General features: G+C 44.6%; 1 protein-coding gene across 4 annotated transcripts in view; it reads left to right on the forward strand.

The window, feature by feature from the left end:
• Nucleotides 1-18,781, forward strand: part of MAP7D3 (MAP7 domain containing 3) — a 289,399-nt gene that overhangs the window by 127,315 nt on the left and 143,303 nt on the right. For 3 of the 4 annotated variants that reach the window (XM_033945723.1, XM_033945721.1, XM_033945720.1), the window contains exon 9: nt 17,475-17,600. The exons of the other annotated variant lie outside the window; for it this stretch is intronic. In XM_033945723.1, coding sequence (XP_033801614.1) covers nt 17,475-17,600 — 126 coding nt within the window. The remainder of the gene's footprint in view (nt 1-17,474; nt 17,601-18,781) is intronic. 4 annotated transcript variants of the gene reach the window in all.

Raw genomic sequence — 18,781 nt, forward strand, 5'->3', positions numbered from 1 at the left:
TCATAATTTTTTATGCACTTTTAAAATACTAATTATAATGATATAATTATTAGTAGTTCTTGTACAATCCCACTTTATTCTGGGACCAGTGGGGTTGTTTACCTCCTCCTGCCAGGGATCTGTAGGAAGCCTTAAACATTTAAACTTTTTTACCCCCTCCTTCTCACAACTTACCGCTGAGCATTCTCCTCTGGACTCCAGTCTAAATTCTTATAGGACAGGCTATAGGAGCTTATCTTTTCTGCTCGTGTTTCTTTTGGTGATTTTTTCCAGTAATTTTGGTACTTTTTGGTCGCGGTTTCACCCTCGTGCTGTGGAGGTTCCCTGCGGAGACATCCTTGCGGCGGGAAATCACAGACTGTTGGAGAACTCTGATTCTGGGGGGTTCCCTGCTCAGCAGTAAGCTCCTGGACAGCTTGCACATCTGATTGGGGTTCCGGGACTTTTTCCTTGGGAGCTAGCTCACCCCAGGTTCGTCCGCTAGTGAGTGTAGTGCAGGCTGAGCGGTTCCATTGAGACGTGACCAGGATCGGAGCCAGACTGTGTTTCTCCACCAAACATCAGTGTGGCGTGTCCACGGGTGGCAGAGGTCTCCGGCTGTGGTGGTCAGGCCAGTGAGGCAATCGGAAGACTTGAAATCCAGATTTCCAGTTCCATGAGGCTCAGGATCTCCCTGTATGCTGTGTTCAGCTTTGCCTGCAGCTTCTATCAGACAGTACATGTAACAGCTGACAGCCTGAATCAGCGATTTTGGGAGGTATTCTAAAGGGGTTTTTGGGTGGGTTTCCCTGCATGCCCTACCCCTTCCCACCTCTGAATCGCTGTTTTCTGAGGGTTCCTGTACTTTTCCTGGGTGATTTTTCTTCAAAATCATGGCAGCCATCTTGGATTTTTCCCAATTTTAATTTAAGTATATTTTTCCTACTTCCAAGCTTTGTTTTTGCATGAAACTTCATAGATGGCCTCCCCAGAAGAGGATGAGATGAATTCATGCCTCATTTGCAGTGGATGACTGTCGGATGCGCAGCTGTGCTCTATGTGCACTGTGGCCTGCAAGAGGAGATGAGGTTTGCCCAGATGTGGTACCTTCTATCTCCAGGGAGGTCCTTCAAGTGCCTTCTGTCCGACTCCTGCAAAATTGGCATCTGGGTGCCCTGGTGAGTGCGATGGCAGCGTTTCGGCGAAAATCTTCAAGTCTTCCAAGCATTCCAAATCTGAGACACAGAAGTCGGCTCCCATCGTGGGGGAACTTCCCTCCCCCCCCTCCCCCCCCGGATTTTGTGAATATGCTTTATCGGCATACTTAGTTAAAAAGTCTCTGCCTGTTTCCCTTCCTGCGGCTTCTGGGCCGGTCACAGGGACTTCTGCTCTACTGGACCAGGGTCTATCCTCTTGTCTTCCTATGGGGGTTCTGGAGTATAAGACCGTGGTGCCCACAGTTGTGGAGGGCACTCTTTCAATTCCTATTCTTTCACCGGGTGTTACTGCGGCGGCCGCAAATGTTGAGAATCTTGCAGATCTCCACGATCCAGATTCATGTGGGATCTGTGATTTGGAGGACGACCACACAGTGCACAGATTTTTCAAGCCGCACACCTTATGGATTTAATATCTGAATCTCTGCAGGACTTGAAGCTGCAGTCAGATCAGCCAGTCACTGCTGAATGTTTTCTCATGAGTGACCAGAGGCCACAATCTGCCTCTTTTCCTGATAATCCTGATGTGGTTCATATCCTTTCAGATATCTGGGATAATCCAGAAGGCCCCTGAAATGTGCTCGGGCCATGGTGAAGCTTTATCCCACGATAGATGGTTTTAACAAGCGCTTTGTTTCTCCAAAGGTGGATTCCTCAGTGGCGCAGGTCACCAAGCGCACATCTCTTCCCACAGATGGAGGGGTACTCCTGAAGGATGTTTAAGATCGAAGCAAGGATTTCATCCTTAAGTGTCTGTTTGACTTGGCCGTGGCTGGTGTCAAAGCGGCAATGGCCTCATCTTTCGTTGCACAGGCGTGCCATTCCAAGCTGTGCCATGATCATGACACTGTGGTGCTGCGTGAGTTGGATTTTCTCATCTATGGAATGGATTACATGGCTGATGCCTTGTATGACATCTTGAAAGTTTTCACCAAGCTTGGCGCCTATTCTGTTTTGTCTCACAGAATGCTCTGAATAATGCAATGGTCTGGTGATTCATCTTCTAAAGTTACATTGAGCCGGTTGCCCTTCAAGAGTCAGCTCTTGTTCGGCCCAGGTCTGGATGACCTTATGGTCAGTGTTCAGGATCGCAAACCGAAAGCATTGCCTGGGAGCAGGTCCCACCCTTCTAGGAGTTCAGGGTGTTCTAATTTTCATCACTTTCGGCATTCCCGTCCATACTCAGGTCCTTCCTCAGGACAGCACTTCTTTTCTTCTGCTAGACCACGCTACAGTGGGACTAACCGTCATGTATATGTATATTATTTTATAACCTGCCTTGGCAAGGGCGGGATATAAATAAATAAACCATAAACCATTGGATGATCCTGTCGACAGATGTGAGTCTAAAGGGCTGGGGAGCAGTGTGCATGTCTATTCCTGTGCAGTGGGCGCCCTTGAAACGTAAGTGGTTGACCGATTGCTTGGAATTGCGGGCGATTTGGCTGGCTCTTCTCCATTTCCAGGATCATCTCTGTCATCGAGCCATACGGGTGTTCTCGGCCAATGCCACGGCTCTCAGGGTGGCACAAAGAATCCATCTCTGAGCATGGAGGCTTGGCTGCCCTTTTGCTGTGCAGAGAGGCACCTTGTGGTGCTGTTCACGGCACACATGGCAGGTGTGGAAAATGTTCAAGCAGACTTTCTTAGTAGTCAGATGCTAGACCCCGGAGAGTAGTCTCTCTCGAAGAGCATTCGATTGCATAGTGCACCCGTGGGGGTTCCCCATGTTTGATGTCATGGCGACTGTGGTGAACAAGAAAACTTATCGATTCTATAATCGTTATCGAGAGGCCTGGATGCTCTGGTTCAGCCCTGCCCCGGGAGGTTCTTCTTTATGTCTTACCTTTATGGCCCATGATAGGTCATCTTTTGAGATGGATATCAGATCACGAGGGGTCAGTGATCCTGGGGGCTCCCGATTGGCCGATGTGGCCGTGGTATGCCAACCTGGTTTGGGACCAGCGAAATCGGGGGCTCAGGTCACTCGCCTCCTCACACAGGGGCTGGTCTTAAGGCATGACTCTTGAGCATGCAACCTTGACAGGCTGGGGCTATTCGTTGGCAGTGCTTGCCACATTGCTTCACAGTAAACGGAACTCCATGGTAATGGCCTACGTGAAGGCTTGGCTGTGTTACCAAGTGAGGTGCGCACTCCAACAGGAGGATCCTTCTCTTTCTTCGATTCCTTGGGTCCTGGAGTTTCTGTAGGATGGCTTGAAGAAGTGCCTTGTGGTGGCTTTGCTCTGGGTTCAGATTGTAGCTCTTTCATGGGCCCTCTTCCTTTGAGGGGCTCATTGGTTGTACATGCGGATGTGGTATGTTTTCAGCGGGGTGCGGTTCAACTTTGGCCTCCTGCACCTTCCCTATCCGACGTGGAATCTAAATCTGGTTCTGTGCGCTCTGGCTCGTCTGCCATATGAGTCTTTGGATCTTACGGTCAAGACGGTCTTCCTTATGGCTATCACTTCAGCCTGGAGAGTTTTGGACCTTCAGGTTTTTTCCTGCAGGGATCTCTTCCTGCGTATTATGGATTCCATGGTGATGCTGCGTACTGTTCCTTCCTTTCTTCCTTCTGAAGGTGGTTTTCGCTTTCCATGTGAATCAGGAAGTCCAGCTTCCTAAGTTTGCTTCCTCTGGTTTGAAGGACCAGGACCGGGAGCTGTGGTCCCTAGACTTTTCTTGTGGTATTTGGAAGTTACCAACGAGTTTCGTTTCTCTGACCACCTGTTTGTTCTGCTGCACAAGTAGGCCAGCCTCTAAGGCTACCATTGTCAGGTGGATTCACTCGGTCATTTCAGCGGCTTACGTGGTGAGTGGGAAGAAGGCCTCCCTAGGGATGCGGGCTCATTCGACCAGAGGAGAGTCTTCCTCTTGGGCAGAGTCGTCTGCTGTGTATCTGGATGAGGTTTGTAGGGGTGCTACATGGTCCTCCTTGCACACATTCACCAAGTTTTACAGGATCGATGTGGCAGCCAAACAGGATGGCTTTTTTGGTTCCTCTGGGTTGGCAGCAGACTCATCAGTCCCAACCTGACTTTTCGGGACTGCTCTGTTATGTCCCACTGGTCCCGGAATAAAGTGCAAATACAAGAACAAAAGATTAGGTTCTTACCTTTGCTAATCTTCTTTCTTATAAATCCTCACTTTATTCCAGGAATCCAACCTTTGTCTTCTGATTCACTGATTGTCTGCCTTACAGGTACTGGTAAGCTAGATTTCTGACCAGCCCTTATAAGAGTTTAGCACTTAAATTAGGTGGGTTCCCTTGTTCAGGTGTTCCTTTCTGACAGTGCAGGCTGTGTCTTCTCTTAGCACTGTTTTGTCATTCAGGTTTTCAATGTTTCATAACCTATTTTTGTGTTTTACATTGTTGCATTTGTTTTTATGAGCAGAATTGCTTTGCTTGTCAGGGAGTTCCCCGTTCCGCTCTCTTGTTTGTTATCCTTACAGATGTTCCTGGCTGCTTAAAGACTGACTGGAGTCCAGAGGAGCATGCTTAGTGGTAAGGTGTGAGAGGGGAGGGGGTAAAAGCTTCAAATATTTGAGGCTTCCTACAGATCCCTGACGGGAGGAGATAAACAACCCCACTGGTCCTGGAATAAAGTGAAGATTTATAAGAAAGAAGATTAACAAAGGTAAAAACCTAATCTTTCGTTACATTTTAATGTATGAATGTTTATTACTGGTTTTTAAAATTGTCATCTAAGGTTAGGCTTCTTCTCTGTTCTGCAAATCTCTTGCTTCCTACTTTCATTCTGGGAAAGCTATCTGTGTATTTATGCATTTTCTGAATGTTTATATTTGAATGATGAAAACATTAAGATTGTTGTGTCTGTGCAGTAGTGTTTTGCAGAGGGTTGTTTTTTGTTTTTTTTTAATTAATAAAACATTTTCTTTTCTGATAGCCAGCATAATGCTTTGCTACAAGCTTCTGACAAAGAAAAGGAAATCATTTTTTATTAAATTAAAGTGTCTTTAATGATTTGGTGGTATTCATAATTTAGAGCAGTGTTTATCAACTTCTTCAAGCCAAGTACCCCTAAGTCTAACAAATATCAATCGAGTACCCCTGCCTAATCTCCACCTCAGACCCGCCTAAGCTCCGCCCCTGACCCCCACCCACATACTGTGTTTCCCCCGAAAATAAGCCCTAGCATCATTTTAGGGGTAGGTCTTAATATAAGTCCTACTCCAAAAATAAGCCCTAGTCCCGGGATTCACCGGCAGCAACTGTTCAACCCGCTTCCCCCACCACCGCGCAGCAGAACCCCTGCTGACCCTCCATCTTTCCCTCCCCGCTGACCGCGAGTGAGCCCTACCTTGATCCAAAGCAGAGTTGGGCTTGCAGCACTCTAAACAGGCTGCTTGGCCTTATCCGTCAGGGAATTCAATCTACCGCGTTACTGATGACATCATCAGTAATGCAGAAGAGTGGAATCCCCGATGGACAAGGCTGAATTTCATGATGATTTCATGAGTCTCTGGTTGCACTTCCTTCTGACTGTGCATCCAATATTTCTTTCTTTCTGCCTCCTGCATGCTTTCTCTCCTCCGGACCTCATTCCCTTCCCCAGCCAACATCTCTCTCTGTCCCTCCATGAGTCCAACTTTTCTTTCTCTCTCCTCCATCCCTATTTGAAACATGTCTCCCTCTCTCTCACACTATCCATCTGTCTTTCATTCCCTCCCTTTCTGCAAAGGGAGTAGAGAAAGAAAGAGAGAGAGAGAGAGATCCAGGTTGCATCTATACCACCTACTTCCAACAGTTCTCTCTCATCCCCTGGATTATGTGCAGCATTTTTCACCACTGCCCACCAGCCCCACACCCATTTCTCCTTATATCACCCTCTTCATACCATGCCACATTTTTCCTTCATCACTATGTCCAACATTTCTATCCCTTGTATCCCCTTCAATCTGTTTCTCTTTTCCCTCTTCACCACTATATCCAACATTTCTCCTTCTCATCCTTCTATTCTCCATGTATCTCTATCTCACTCCTCTTTCTATGCCTAATTTTCCTCTTTCTTCCTTTCCCCATGTGCACCATCTCTTTCCCTCTCACACATTCATACCCAACAATTCTCCCTTTCTATTCCCTCCCTCCCATGTCCCAAGTTAGTGCCCCCTTCCTCCTTCCCTTCTGGGTCCTATATTCATGCCCCATCCGTTCCTTCTGTGTCAAGTTCTTGCCCCCCTCCTTGCCTTCCAGCCTTTGTCCCAAATTTGTGCCCCTCCCTTGCCCCAACTTGCTCCTTTCCTCCCCCCTCTTCTTTCTCCCTTTGTCCCATGATCATGTCCCCTCTCTCCCTTACTAGCTCACTCTTGGGCTACACTCGCTTCCTTCAAGGCTTTCCAGCTGGGCTGCTCCTTCAGCAGCACAGGGACGTGGGCAGCGGCTCTTGCATGCTGCACGTGGCTGACCCACAAGCCTTCCCTCTGACGTCCCTGTGTGGCTGAAGGCAGGAAGGAGCAGCCCAACTGGACGGCCCTGAAGGAGGTAACTGGGATCCTCCACTGACCCGGAAGGCTTCCCTCCAATATCAGCTTTGACATTGGAGGGGAAGCCTTCCGGTTCGGCTTCGGCGGAGTGGGGAATGTAGCTGGAGGACAGGAAGCTGTCAAGAGGAAGGGGGGGGGGCGGGAGACCCATGTAGTACCGTGTACCCCAACAAGTGGCTTGCATACCCTTAAGGGTACGTGTATTGCTGTTGAGAAACTCTGATTTAGAAGAATCAGAAGGGCTCAGTTTCAAGGCAGGCAAAACCTCTTTAAAAATTCACAGTTTAAATCAAAGTTCATAAAATTATAACAGTAAAAGGCATTCAATTATTTGGCATCAGTCTTTCTTCATCAGTATTCACAACCCCAACAGAAATAAATTGCTCATTGAATTTGTGCTTCTTTGGAAGATGACAGAGGTCTTGTGTACAGATGTTTGTAGGGCAAAGGATTTCAGACGATAAGTTTTCTACCTCTGGTTACAAATTGATTGCAGAAGGATGTCATCCACATCTTTGGACTCCACCTCCTTCTCCAGTGGGCTGTACTGCTACCTTCAGTTTTTCCTTTTGCAAGCGAATTGAGAAGGTGTCTTTCTGATCTCTGTTTAATTTTATTATTTTGGGGAATTTTCCCATCTTTTTTGAGGCTGTAGTACCCAGAGGTTCCCATTTTGGAACAATTCTGTGTGGGAGAGGACACAAACTCTCTGGGAGTAGTCTGCTGCTAGCAGGGAAACCATCCAGTGTACCTGTGTAGCTAGCCTGCACTAACAGATTTTGGAGCTCAAGGTCCATTCCTCTTAGAACTAGCTTGCACTCTGATTTATTAGGGGCTTAAGTCCATTGGGCTTAATAATAATAATTTATTTTTTATATACCGCCAAAGCCATTAATGGGTGAGCTGCAAATTTTTTCCTTCCCACCCATCATGGCGTGCTGTCTAATGGGGGTTTGAGGTTTCAGTTAGGCTTAACCCGACTGGCTGCAAGGCACAGTGAGTTCAGGCTATTATAGCCTAAGGGGAAAATTGAGGGTATATGTGTCTAAATTTGCCTGTTTTTAAAGCTAGAGTCAGGGTCCCCCCCAACCTCTAAAAGGCCCTTACCTGACTTTTTTGAGGTTCAGGGTAGTTCCCCTGGGCTATTTTTGGTGCGCGTTCACTGCCACAGTGGCCATCTTGGATTTTCCTGATTTAATTTTAAAAGCCTCTGTCTTCCTCAAAACCCCTCATTTTTGCTTAAAATTTTCAGGAATGGATTCCCCAGACTGTTCTACCCGTATATCATGCCAGCTTTCTGCTGAATGGTCAGTGGATAAACATCCATGTACTGCGTGCCATGGGGGGGGCACATTAGGAAGGGCAAGAGCCATGTGTTCAGCCCCCCCTCACATATTTCTAGGACTGGGAAACCACAGGGGGTTTGGGGAAAAAAATTCCATTTTGAAGGCACAAAATAACATATTACGTGAAATATAAATAAATATTAATTTGGGAATGTCTGTAGTACTGACCTGTACTATAACCCAACACTGTATAATATATCAGGACTATATATTTAGAACATTAAGGAAGAACTAGATTCTTATTTTACAGAACAAGTTTTATTTACAAAATTATGCAGGCATTGCAGTGGTTTAAGCTATCAATTTAGGAATCTTTACATAGGGAGAATTGCCACAAGATAAATAGTGTTAGAGAGAGAGATACTGATTGATTAATTATACTGTCCAAGAATGTAACTCGCTCTGGTAATAGAGGTCTTGTGTCTGCAGAAGATAGCTTTAGGAGATGATGGCTTATTGCTAGAAGAAAACTTATCTAGTTGCAGAATGGCTGGGAGTGGGACATGGAGACTTAGATGCAGAGGAGATGTCCAGCAAGGTGTGTTGCAGGTCCAGCAGTGACCCAAAAAAGAAAGAATCTTAGGTCTATCTTCCCTTTTATAGACTAACATTTTGTGAGGCAAGTAAGTAAGAGGAAAAGAAGGCCACTTTGGTTCTTAAAAGTAGTAGCTGAGAAGGTGAGGAATAAGAGGTTAGCTTTCATAAACTACAAAATATCGCAGAAAGAGGAAGATAGGCAAACGTATCTGGAAAAGTTAAGAGAGGCTGGTCGAATAGTCAGGAAAGCAAAGATACAAATGGAAGAAAAAATAGCTGACAGTAAAATGGGGAGATGACATTTTTTAGATATATCAGACCATACAGGCATCGAGTGTATTCATGCCGGCCACACAGAGACCCTTAATGCGGCTTGCCTCCAAGCCTCGAGGAGCATCTTCTTAGATGTCTTCCTCCCCAGAGCACACCGAAGCACCAATAATACTGGCGTCTACACCTACGGTATTGGTGCAAGTCTTTAAAAAGAAGCTCAATGCTTTCTTTAAGTTGAATGCTCACTCCCATGTCGGCATCTCCAATACCAGTTCAGCCTGAACATCACTCCATGCCAACTGAAGGTATCAAGATGCCGATGCTGCTTCGAAGACATTGATCCTTGTCTTTGAGCCATGCTTCTCGGTATTGGTCTTCGAAGCATCGATCTGCCTCACCAAGGCATCACTCCTCGAAGTGTAGCTCTCCACCAAAGCGTTATTCTTCGCCTTCACCAAAACACCAGTCTTCATCTTTTTTGAAGCATTGCTCATCGAAACATCGATCAATGTCTCCTAAATATCAATCATCGAGGCATCGATCCACTTCTCCTAAACATCACTCATCAAAGCATTGGCCTTTTCCACTGAAGCAGCTTTCTTCCTCGGAGCGTCAGCAGAAGCACCGTCGTACTTCGAGGCACAGGTCCAGTTTCTCCAAACATTCATCGCCATCTTCAAGATTGGGGAAGCATGGCTCCAAATCTAAAAATCTTTTGCCTGCATGATCCGTTCGGCATCACCTGATCCTTCAACTCCACACCGTTCTAGGCAGCAAAACTTGTCTTCCTCCATGCACAAGGATTCAGACATTCATTTCAAGTATACGCATGGAGCTTCAGCTTCCTCCACGGAGGCATATGGTTCTCCAAAAGAGGATTCTCCTCATTCCACCTCTAAGAGGGAATTTCCACCATCTGAACCAGTTTCTTTTACCTGGTTCATTCATCAGATGAGTAAGGACCCTTATATTATACTGGAAGCAGAATCCAAGAATACCAAAGGAGTACACGGAAGAGTTAGAACTCAAACACCCTCTTAAGGAATTGCTTAGGCTTCTCATAAATGGCATCCTTATCACACTTTTCATAAAAATTTGAACATTCCATACTCAGTTCTAGCAGTTCTGGGGAAACTAGACTCTCACTACAAGGTCATCCCGGTTAAGGGGTTTGAGCAACCTCAGCTCTCAACAGTCTTTGGTGGTGGAATCTTCTCTGAAGAAGTCTAACCATTCTAAAGTGTACTCTATGGTACCCCCAGGGTGTGAAGTTAGATCCATAGACAAGTTTAATCGCAGATTATACCAAAACTCTATGATGACTAACAGAATTATAAATTATAATTTTTTCTTTACTTCAAATTTGAAATTTTGGATAAAGATCATACCAATTTAATTCAAATATTTGCCTTCGCATCGACTGTCAGAATTCAAACATATGTATCATACTCTCACTCGACTTCGAGTACATCTGGTGCAGTCGTCATATGATGCTTTTGAACTGACCTCTTGAGTTTCTGCATACTCAGTAGCCATGCCGCGGCTGGCTTGGTTGCGGATCGTTGATATGGACCCTAATCTTCAGGACAGATTAGCAGACATCCATTGTCTTGGAGACCAACTCTTTGGGGATTCCATTGAAAATGCCACGAAGAAACTGAACATGAGAAATCCTTTACCACACTGATCAGATCTAAGGCCATAACCTCTACTTCCCAAGGATACAAACCTTCTTCCTCTGATCAGAGGCATTATCCTCCAAAGTCTGCGCCTTATACCAGACCACCACAAAAGAAGCAACACCAACAACATCCGCAAAAAGCTCAAATAACTGCTGCATCCAAGACCTCACAACCTATCTGACTATCTCAGCCAGAGCTTAACGTCAATCAGTATATCTCTGCCTTCTCCTCTTCCCATCAGAGGTCGTCTTCATCATTATTACCATTTCTGGGAGCTAATCACTTCCAACCACAATCATCATGTCCTTCAAATTTCACCAGATCACCCACCAAGAGAGTTTATTCCAATCCCTCACAGGCCTCTCTTCTTCATATAGTCCAAGCTCTACTCATTCTCAGTGCCCTGGAGAAACTTCCTCTAGAAGAGCAGAACACAGGGTTTTACTCCCGCTACTTCCTTGTCCCAAAGAAGACGGGAGGTCTCCAACTAATATTGGATCTCAGACTCCTAACAAATTTCTTGTCAAAGAAAAATTTTGGATGCTATCTCTAGCATTTTTATATCCCCTTCTGGATCACAATGATTAGTTGTGCTCTCTGGATCTCAGAGGCTTATACTCACATCCCCATTCATCCAGCCTCTCGCAAGTTCCTGAGATTTCAGGTGGGAAATCAACATTTCCAGTACAGGGTGCTACATTTTGGTCTGGTATCATCTCCCAGAGTTTTCACCAAGTGTCTAGTAGTGGTAACAGAAGCTTTACAAAGTCATGGACTTCAGATTTTTCCATATCTGGATGATTGGCTCATCAAAGATCCCTCATCTCAGGGGGTTACTGTAGTGACACAACAGACTATTTGTTTTCTGCAAAATTTGGGATTCGAGATCAACTTTCCCAAATCTCAACTGCAGCCTTCTCAGACTCTACAGTTTATTGGAGCTCTTCTAGATACGGTGCAACTCAGAGCATTCCTTTCCCAGCAGCGTCAGGATGCTCTTGTACAACTGTGCCAAAAAGTGTCCATCCTCATATGATGGTTCTCCTTGGTCACATGGCCTCTACAGTTCATGTGACTCCTTTTGCCAGACTTCACCTAAGGATTTCTCAGTGGACCTTGGCTTCTTAGAGGTCACAGGCTTTTGACCCACTTTCCCAACACATTATAGCGATATCGGAGACCTGGCTCACAGACTCCCACGGGTGGGACATGGTCATACCAGGTTACAACTTGCTTCGCCGGGACAGGGAGGGTAAAATGGGAGGTGGTGTAGCATTATATACTAAAGATGACATTAAGGTCACCAGAATCACAGATGTAGAGTACACTGGGGAATCCCTTTGGGTAAATTTGGCCAGAGGACAAATGCCTGTATCTTGGCGTAGTATACAGACCCCCAAGACATCAAGATGACCTAGATATGGAATTAATCGGAGATATAGAGAATATCACCTTGCGGGGGGACACAGTATTGGTAGGTGACTTCAACATGCTTGATGTGGATTGGGTCACACTTTCCTCTGCTTCCGGCAGCAGCAGGAAGCTATTAAACTCCTTGAATGGAGCAAGACTCAGGCAACTGGTATTGGAACCAACAAGGGATCAGGCAATACTGGACCTGATTCTTACCAATGGAGAAAGTGTCACAGAGGTCTCGGTGGGTGACACATTGGCCTCCAGTGACCACAATATGATATGGTTCAATCTCAGGAAAGGATTCACAAAATCTACCACGCTGACCAAGGTTCTCAAATTCAAGGACACAAACTTCCAAGACATGGGAGACTTCGTTCACCAGGCGCTACAAAGCCAAGCAGAAACCGACAGCGTGGAAGAAATGTGGTCAACTTTGAAAGCCACCATACAGGAAGCAACAAACCGCTATGTTAAATCAGTAAGCAAATGGAGTAGGAACAACAAGCCACAGTGGTTCTCTACGGAGATCTCGGACCTCATCAAAGAGAAGAAAAAAGCATTCATCTCTTACAAACAATCAGGGAAACAGGACTCTAGAGTAGAATATCTGGCCAAGTCAAAAGCCGTCAAAGCAGCAGTTAGGGAGGCCAAATTCCGCATGGAGGAGTCTCTAGCAAAGAACATCCAGAAAGGTGATAAATTTTTCTTCAGTGACAGAAATAAGAACTCGGGCGGGATAGAACATTTCAGAAAACCAGACGGAGACTATGTAGAGACGGACTCGGAAAAAGCCCAACTGTTAAATGAATACTTCTGCTCAGTCTTCACCTGCAAGGCGCCAGGAATCGGCTCTCAGCTACAGACAAGGGTTGAATCAGTTGACCCGTTTAGTAATTTCAAGTTTACACCCAGCAGCAGTGTCAAAAATCAAGGTTAACAAGGCAATGGGGCCTGACAACCTACACCCCAGGGTGCTCAGGGAGTTGTGTGATGTCTTGGCAGAACCGCTATCCGCGCTCTTCAATCTCTCCCTTAGTACAGGTTACGTCCCAATGGACTGGAAGACGGCTAACGTCATTCCACTCTACAAGAAAGGCTCCAGGATGGAGATGGCAAACTGCAGACCAGTGAGTCTCACATCAATAGTGAGCAAACTAATGGAAACTCTAATCAAACACCAATTGGATAGGATCATGAACGAGGAGAATCTACAGGATCCCCGCCAACATGGATTTACTAAGGGGAGATCCTGCCAATCCAACCTGATCAGCTTCTTTGACTGGGTGACGAGGAAGCTGGATGTTGGGGAGTCCCTGGACATCGTTTACCTGGACTTCAGTAAAGCATTTGATAGCGTACCACACCGCAGGTTGCTGAGCAAGATGAGTTCTTTAGGATTGGGCGACACATTGACCAAATGGATTGGGAACTGGCTTGGAGGTAGGCTTCAGAGGGTAGTGGTGAACGGCACCCCCTCCGAAATGTCAGAGGTGATAAGTGGAGTGCCACAGGGCTCCGTCCTGGGCCCGATCCTCGTTCAACATCTATATAAGAGACTTAGCAGAAGGGCTCCGAGGTAAAATAACATTATTCACCGATGATGCCAAACTAAGCAATGTAGTGAGCAAAAGCACAACAGACAAAAATTCAATGGCAGACGACATGATGCATGACCTACTTCTACTGGAGCGCTGGTCTAGGTCCTGGCAACTCAGTTTCAATGCCAAAAAATGCAAAGTCATGCACCTGGGAAGCCAAAATCCATGCAAGACTTACACCCTAAATGGCGAGATCCTGACAAGAACTGAAGCAGAAAGAGACTTAGGGGTGATTGTCAGTGAAAACATGAAGACTGCAAATCAAGTGGAGCAAGCTTCATCCAAAGCAAGGCAAATCATAGGTTGCATACGCAGGAGTTTCGTCAGCCGTAAACCTGAAGTCATTATGCCATTGTATAGATCCATGGTGAGACCACACCTGGAGTACTGTGTGCAATTTTGGAGGCTGCATTACCGTAAGTATGTGCTGAGACTGGAATCAGTCCAGAGAATGGCCACCCGGATGGTCTCGGAACTCAAGGATCTCCCATACGAGGAGCGGTTAGACAAGTTACAGCTCTACTCACTCGAGGAACGTAGAGAGAGGGGAGATATGAACAAGACATTCAAGTATCTCACGGGCCGCATCAAGGTAGAAGAAGATATCTTTTTTTTCAAGGGTCCTGCGGCAACAAGGGGGCATCCGTGGAAAATCAGGGGCGGGAAACTGCACGCTGACACTAGGAAGTTCTTCTTCACTGAAAGGGTGGTTGATCGCTGGAACAGTCTTCCACTTCAGGTCATTGAGACCAGCAGCGTGCCAGATTTTAAGGCCAAATGGGATAGACATGTGGGATCTATTCGCAGAGATAGATAGGGAGGGTCATTGGGGGGGGCAGACTGGATGGGCCGTGGCCCTTATCTGCCATCTATTTCTATGTTTCTATCTTCTCTACGGCAATCTATTCAATGGTGGATGCTCTCTTCCAATTTTTCCAGAGGTTTGCTCTCTTCCATTCTTTCCAGAAGGTTCTCACAACAGATTCATCAACCTACACTTGAGGGGCTCATCTCGATACTCAAGGGCATTGGTCCACCACAGACTGTAAAAATCACATCAATCTGTTGGAACTCAGGGTGATCTTCAACATGCTCAAGGCTTTTCAGCATCTTCTTCAAGATCAGGTGGTCCTCATTCGTAGAGACAACCAAGTAGTCATGCACTATATGAACAAGCAGGGAGGAATGGATCTCTTCCCCCTTTGCAAAGAAGCTCAGAAGATTTGGAATTGGGCAATTCCCCACAACATTTTTCTGAGAGCTGTCTATATTCAAGGAGAGAAAAATTCCCTGGCGGACAAATTGAGTTGTCTTCTGCAACCTCACGAATGGACACTCAATTTTCTGTCTCTCCATCATATTTTTTCTCAGTGGGGAACTCCTCAAACAGATCTTTTTGTGTCTCCCCACAACAACAAACTGCCCCAGTTTTGCTCCAGAATCTACTCTCCGCATCGCCTGGAGGCAAATGCTTTTCTCCTGGAATGGGTTCCTCTGTGCGTTCCCTCCATTTCTTCTTATTTTCAAGACACTGGTCAAACTCAAACAGGAACATGCCACTATGAATCTGTTAGCTCCTCAGTAGCCCAAACAACCTTGGTTCTCCCTTCTACTCCTGCTCAGCAGCAGGGAACCACTACTTCTACCAGTTTTTCCTGATTACCTGGTTCGATCAGGCTCTTATGTTTCAGAGCATGCACTTAGCGACACAACAGACTCTCTTCACTCAGGGTGTTTCATTACTCAGTAATGTCAGAACACTCTTTTTGCATTTAGTCATATCTAGCCCAACTTTTCTACTCTCCGCATAGGAAACATAGCCTTCGCAATACATATGATTCCCTTTGCAGGGCTTCATCCATGGTTACAGATTACTCACTCTATTCTTGCTGAGTTCATCGACTTAATCTTTGCATTAAAGTCTAGTTCTCTCAGATTTTTTAGTCCGTATGGACCTTCAAATACAAATGGCTTACTGCCTAGCCAAGTGGAGTGAAGTTTTTTCTGTTTTAACTAACAAAAGCCTCGAATAGTTCGGAATTAGGCGCTTCCCCAAAGCAGTTTTTTCTCAAAACTATTTTTCATTTCAGGGAGTGTATTTCTCAGCAGAGCCTCCCATCAGTGTACAACTCTGACAGGTTGTTCACACTCTCCAAGGTAGAGAGAACAAGAGGGCACTCTCTAAAGTTAAAAGGGGATAGATTCCATACAAACGTAAGGAAGTTCTTCTTTACCCAGAGAGTGGTAGAAAACTGGAACGCTCTTCCGGAGGCTGTTATAGGAGAAAACACCCTCCAGGGATTCAAGACAAAGTTAGACAAGTTCCTGCTGAATCAGAATGTACGTAGGTAAGGCTAGTCACAGTTAGGGCACTGGTCTTTGACCTAAGGGCTGCTGTGTGAGCGGACTGCTGGGCACTGGTCTGACCCAGCAGTGGCAATGTACTGTTTTCAGGCATAATTTAGCAGAGCCTCCCATCAGTATACAATATGTTGGGGGAACTCTCTGCTACTCACATTGTGCGGAGTCCAACAAGAACTGTCAGCAGCCATTCAGGGAGTGACATGGGGCCAGGCAGGAGCGCAAAAAGCTCACGCTTGCCTTGTGTGCCACTCTGCCGCAAGAGATGAGGACTCGGAAGCAGCCGTCCAGCGAGGGAAGGGCAGGAGCGTGGAAAGCTCCTGCCGATACAGCGCTGGACTACCAGAATTTTAAAAAGGTACCCGGGGGGGCGGGGGGGGCGGGAAAGGAGAGAGGTATTTATTCTATAAGACGCACCTACATTTCCACACACTTTTTTGGGGGGAAAAAGTATGTCTTATGGAGCAAAAAATACGGTAGGTTCTTACCGTGATAATTTTCTTTGTAGTAGAAGGGCAAAGGATTCCAGATGTCCTGCCCTGTCAGTTACTTCACCTGCTTTCTGCCTTGGACAGATTTTGTGAGTCTGGAAATGGAGATCTTTTCCAGCAAGTTGGTTAAGAATGTACTGGAAAAAAAAGAGCAAGAGAATGGAAGTGATGAAACTAAGAAGTCTTTAAAGCTCCAGAGCTGTTAGTGCTGGTTGCACATTAAGAGGTGGATTGTTAGTTCCATCTAGAGTTATACTGTTTGGTTTAACATTTTTCACTTTATTTGTTACAGAGCAGTACAGAAATGTATTGGCAGGGATGTTTCCCCATTTCTCTCCTGATTTCTTATATTATAGTAGTGATTGACTGCTTTGGTACAAACTGAAGGTGACAATATAGCCCACTGAGGAAGGAGGCAGAGTTGAAAGATGTGGATGGCATCCTTCCGCAACCAATTCACGACCAGAGGTAGATAACCTATCATCTGGAATCCTTTGCCGTTCTACTAGAAAGAAAATTGTCAAGGTAAGAACCTAATTTTTCCATATTTACCATTCAGCATGATAGTATAAATTACAGATGTTTAAGAATGCATTGCCTGCTGTTCATTGTGCAGCAGCATTTTTCTTCAGATGTGCTATAGCACTTCTCTGTCTAGTTTTGATTATTTACAATTAGGTATTTGTTTTTATTTTTAGCAAAACTACTATGAACTAATATTTTTGCAATTAGTTTTGAGGGATCATTCTGGAAAATTAAGAATCCAAATGATGTTTGTATGTGGTTTGCTTTTAGCATTTGTTTATTCTTTCTGCTAGGCTAAATTTATTTCCTCATCTTTAGTTTGGTGCAAGCAGTATTTTGTCAGATTGACATATATAATCCAGCAGGACAATTGCTACATATTTCTTTTTAACTTCTCTCTGATTTTACTTTATCTTTCTTTTTATTATTCTTAAGACATAAGTTATAATGGTGGTCATTAATCATGTGTATTTTGCTTTGTTGTATTATTTTCATCTTTGTATTACTTCCATTTGAATCTGTTTAATTTGTTCTTGTCATTCAGCTCGACGCTATCAGACTAATCCTCTGGATAGTAATATAATCAGTCGCCTCCTCGCCCCCACACAGGCCTCCTTAGCTAGGAGTAAAAGTGCTGCTGTATTATCGTCTGATGGAAAAGATCCCCCAGGTAACAGGCATAGAGCAGATGCCTGAAAATGTAGCTGTTGCTAAAGAAGCCATCTAGTTTATAAAAACACTATGTTTGAGAACAAAATTATAGTTATATGCAAATACCATCACTGTGATTCTTCCTTGCCCATTTTTGTTATCAGAATAACTCTAGAAAAATGAATCTCTGCAAACAATGCATGATTGATTTGATTGGCTCAATTTAGTTTTGAGAATCCTTAGAGATTGCCAGTTTCTCAGATATAAGAACAATACAAGGATAGATGCTATACTAACTTATCTTTTAGTATCCTGTTTTTGATCATAAATTTTTCTATCTGGCGGCGGTGGTAGCAGCAACAGCTCAGTTCTGGAAAATGATTAAAAAAAGACCTGAGAAAACTTCCTCAAATTTTGAATGGAAGCCTAAAAAAGAAGAGTGAACAAATCCTATTTCTTAGCTAGCCAAAAATAAAAATGTGATATAAGAAGTCTGTTCAAAATATCTTAAATTCAACCTTGATATGGGGCACTAAAGTAGTCCTGCACTATTTGGAAAGTCACCTTCTTTTTCCATCTGTACATACATCACCATTCACCACCTATATTCCATTATTCAGATATGTATTATGATTTTTTAATTTTTATTTGCACATTGTCTTTTGATACCAGTATCTATTGACAGCTCCCACTGGCAAAGAAGAAACTGCTACAGACCACTTTTATATCAATGTCTTTCTTCATAGGCTATGAGACCATGAATGTGCATGCGTCCTTCTAGTTTTTCTGTGTCCTTTGTCTTGTGGAATATGCTTTTCCTGCTGTGCACTAAAAGTATTTGAAGATTTTAGTTACCATTAACACTTATCATTCATAGGGTAGAATATTACTGCATGCTTCATAAGCTAAGAGCCAGTAACCATAATTCACAGTATCTGAAAGTATTCAGCTTGCTGTTCTGCTTGTACCACAAATTGATATAAAAAATATAGTTGTTAGTATATAATTTTCAATAGATACTTGAAATAAAATGTTTATCCAGTCTGCCTGGTCTGATATCAAGATACGTAGTGCTTTGAATTTTAGAAAAATACATTTAGTATCATATTTGTGCTGATCTCTGAATACATACGTCTTTTACAGCCTACAGCATTATGTATCGTACAATAGTCCTGTGAAGCTGTGTGTTATAAATTTGTA

Source organism: Geotrypetes seraphini, chromosome 5, assembly GCF_902459505.1.
Source record: "Geotrypetes seraphini chromosome 5, aGeoSer1.1, whole genome shotgun sequence".
Classification (NCBI taxonomy): domain Eukaryota; kingdom Metazoa; phylum Chordata; class Amphibia; order Gymnophiona; family Dermophiidae; genus Geotrypetes; species Geotrypetes seraphini.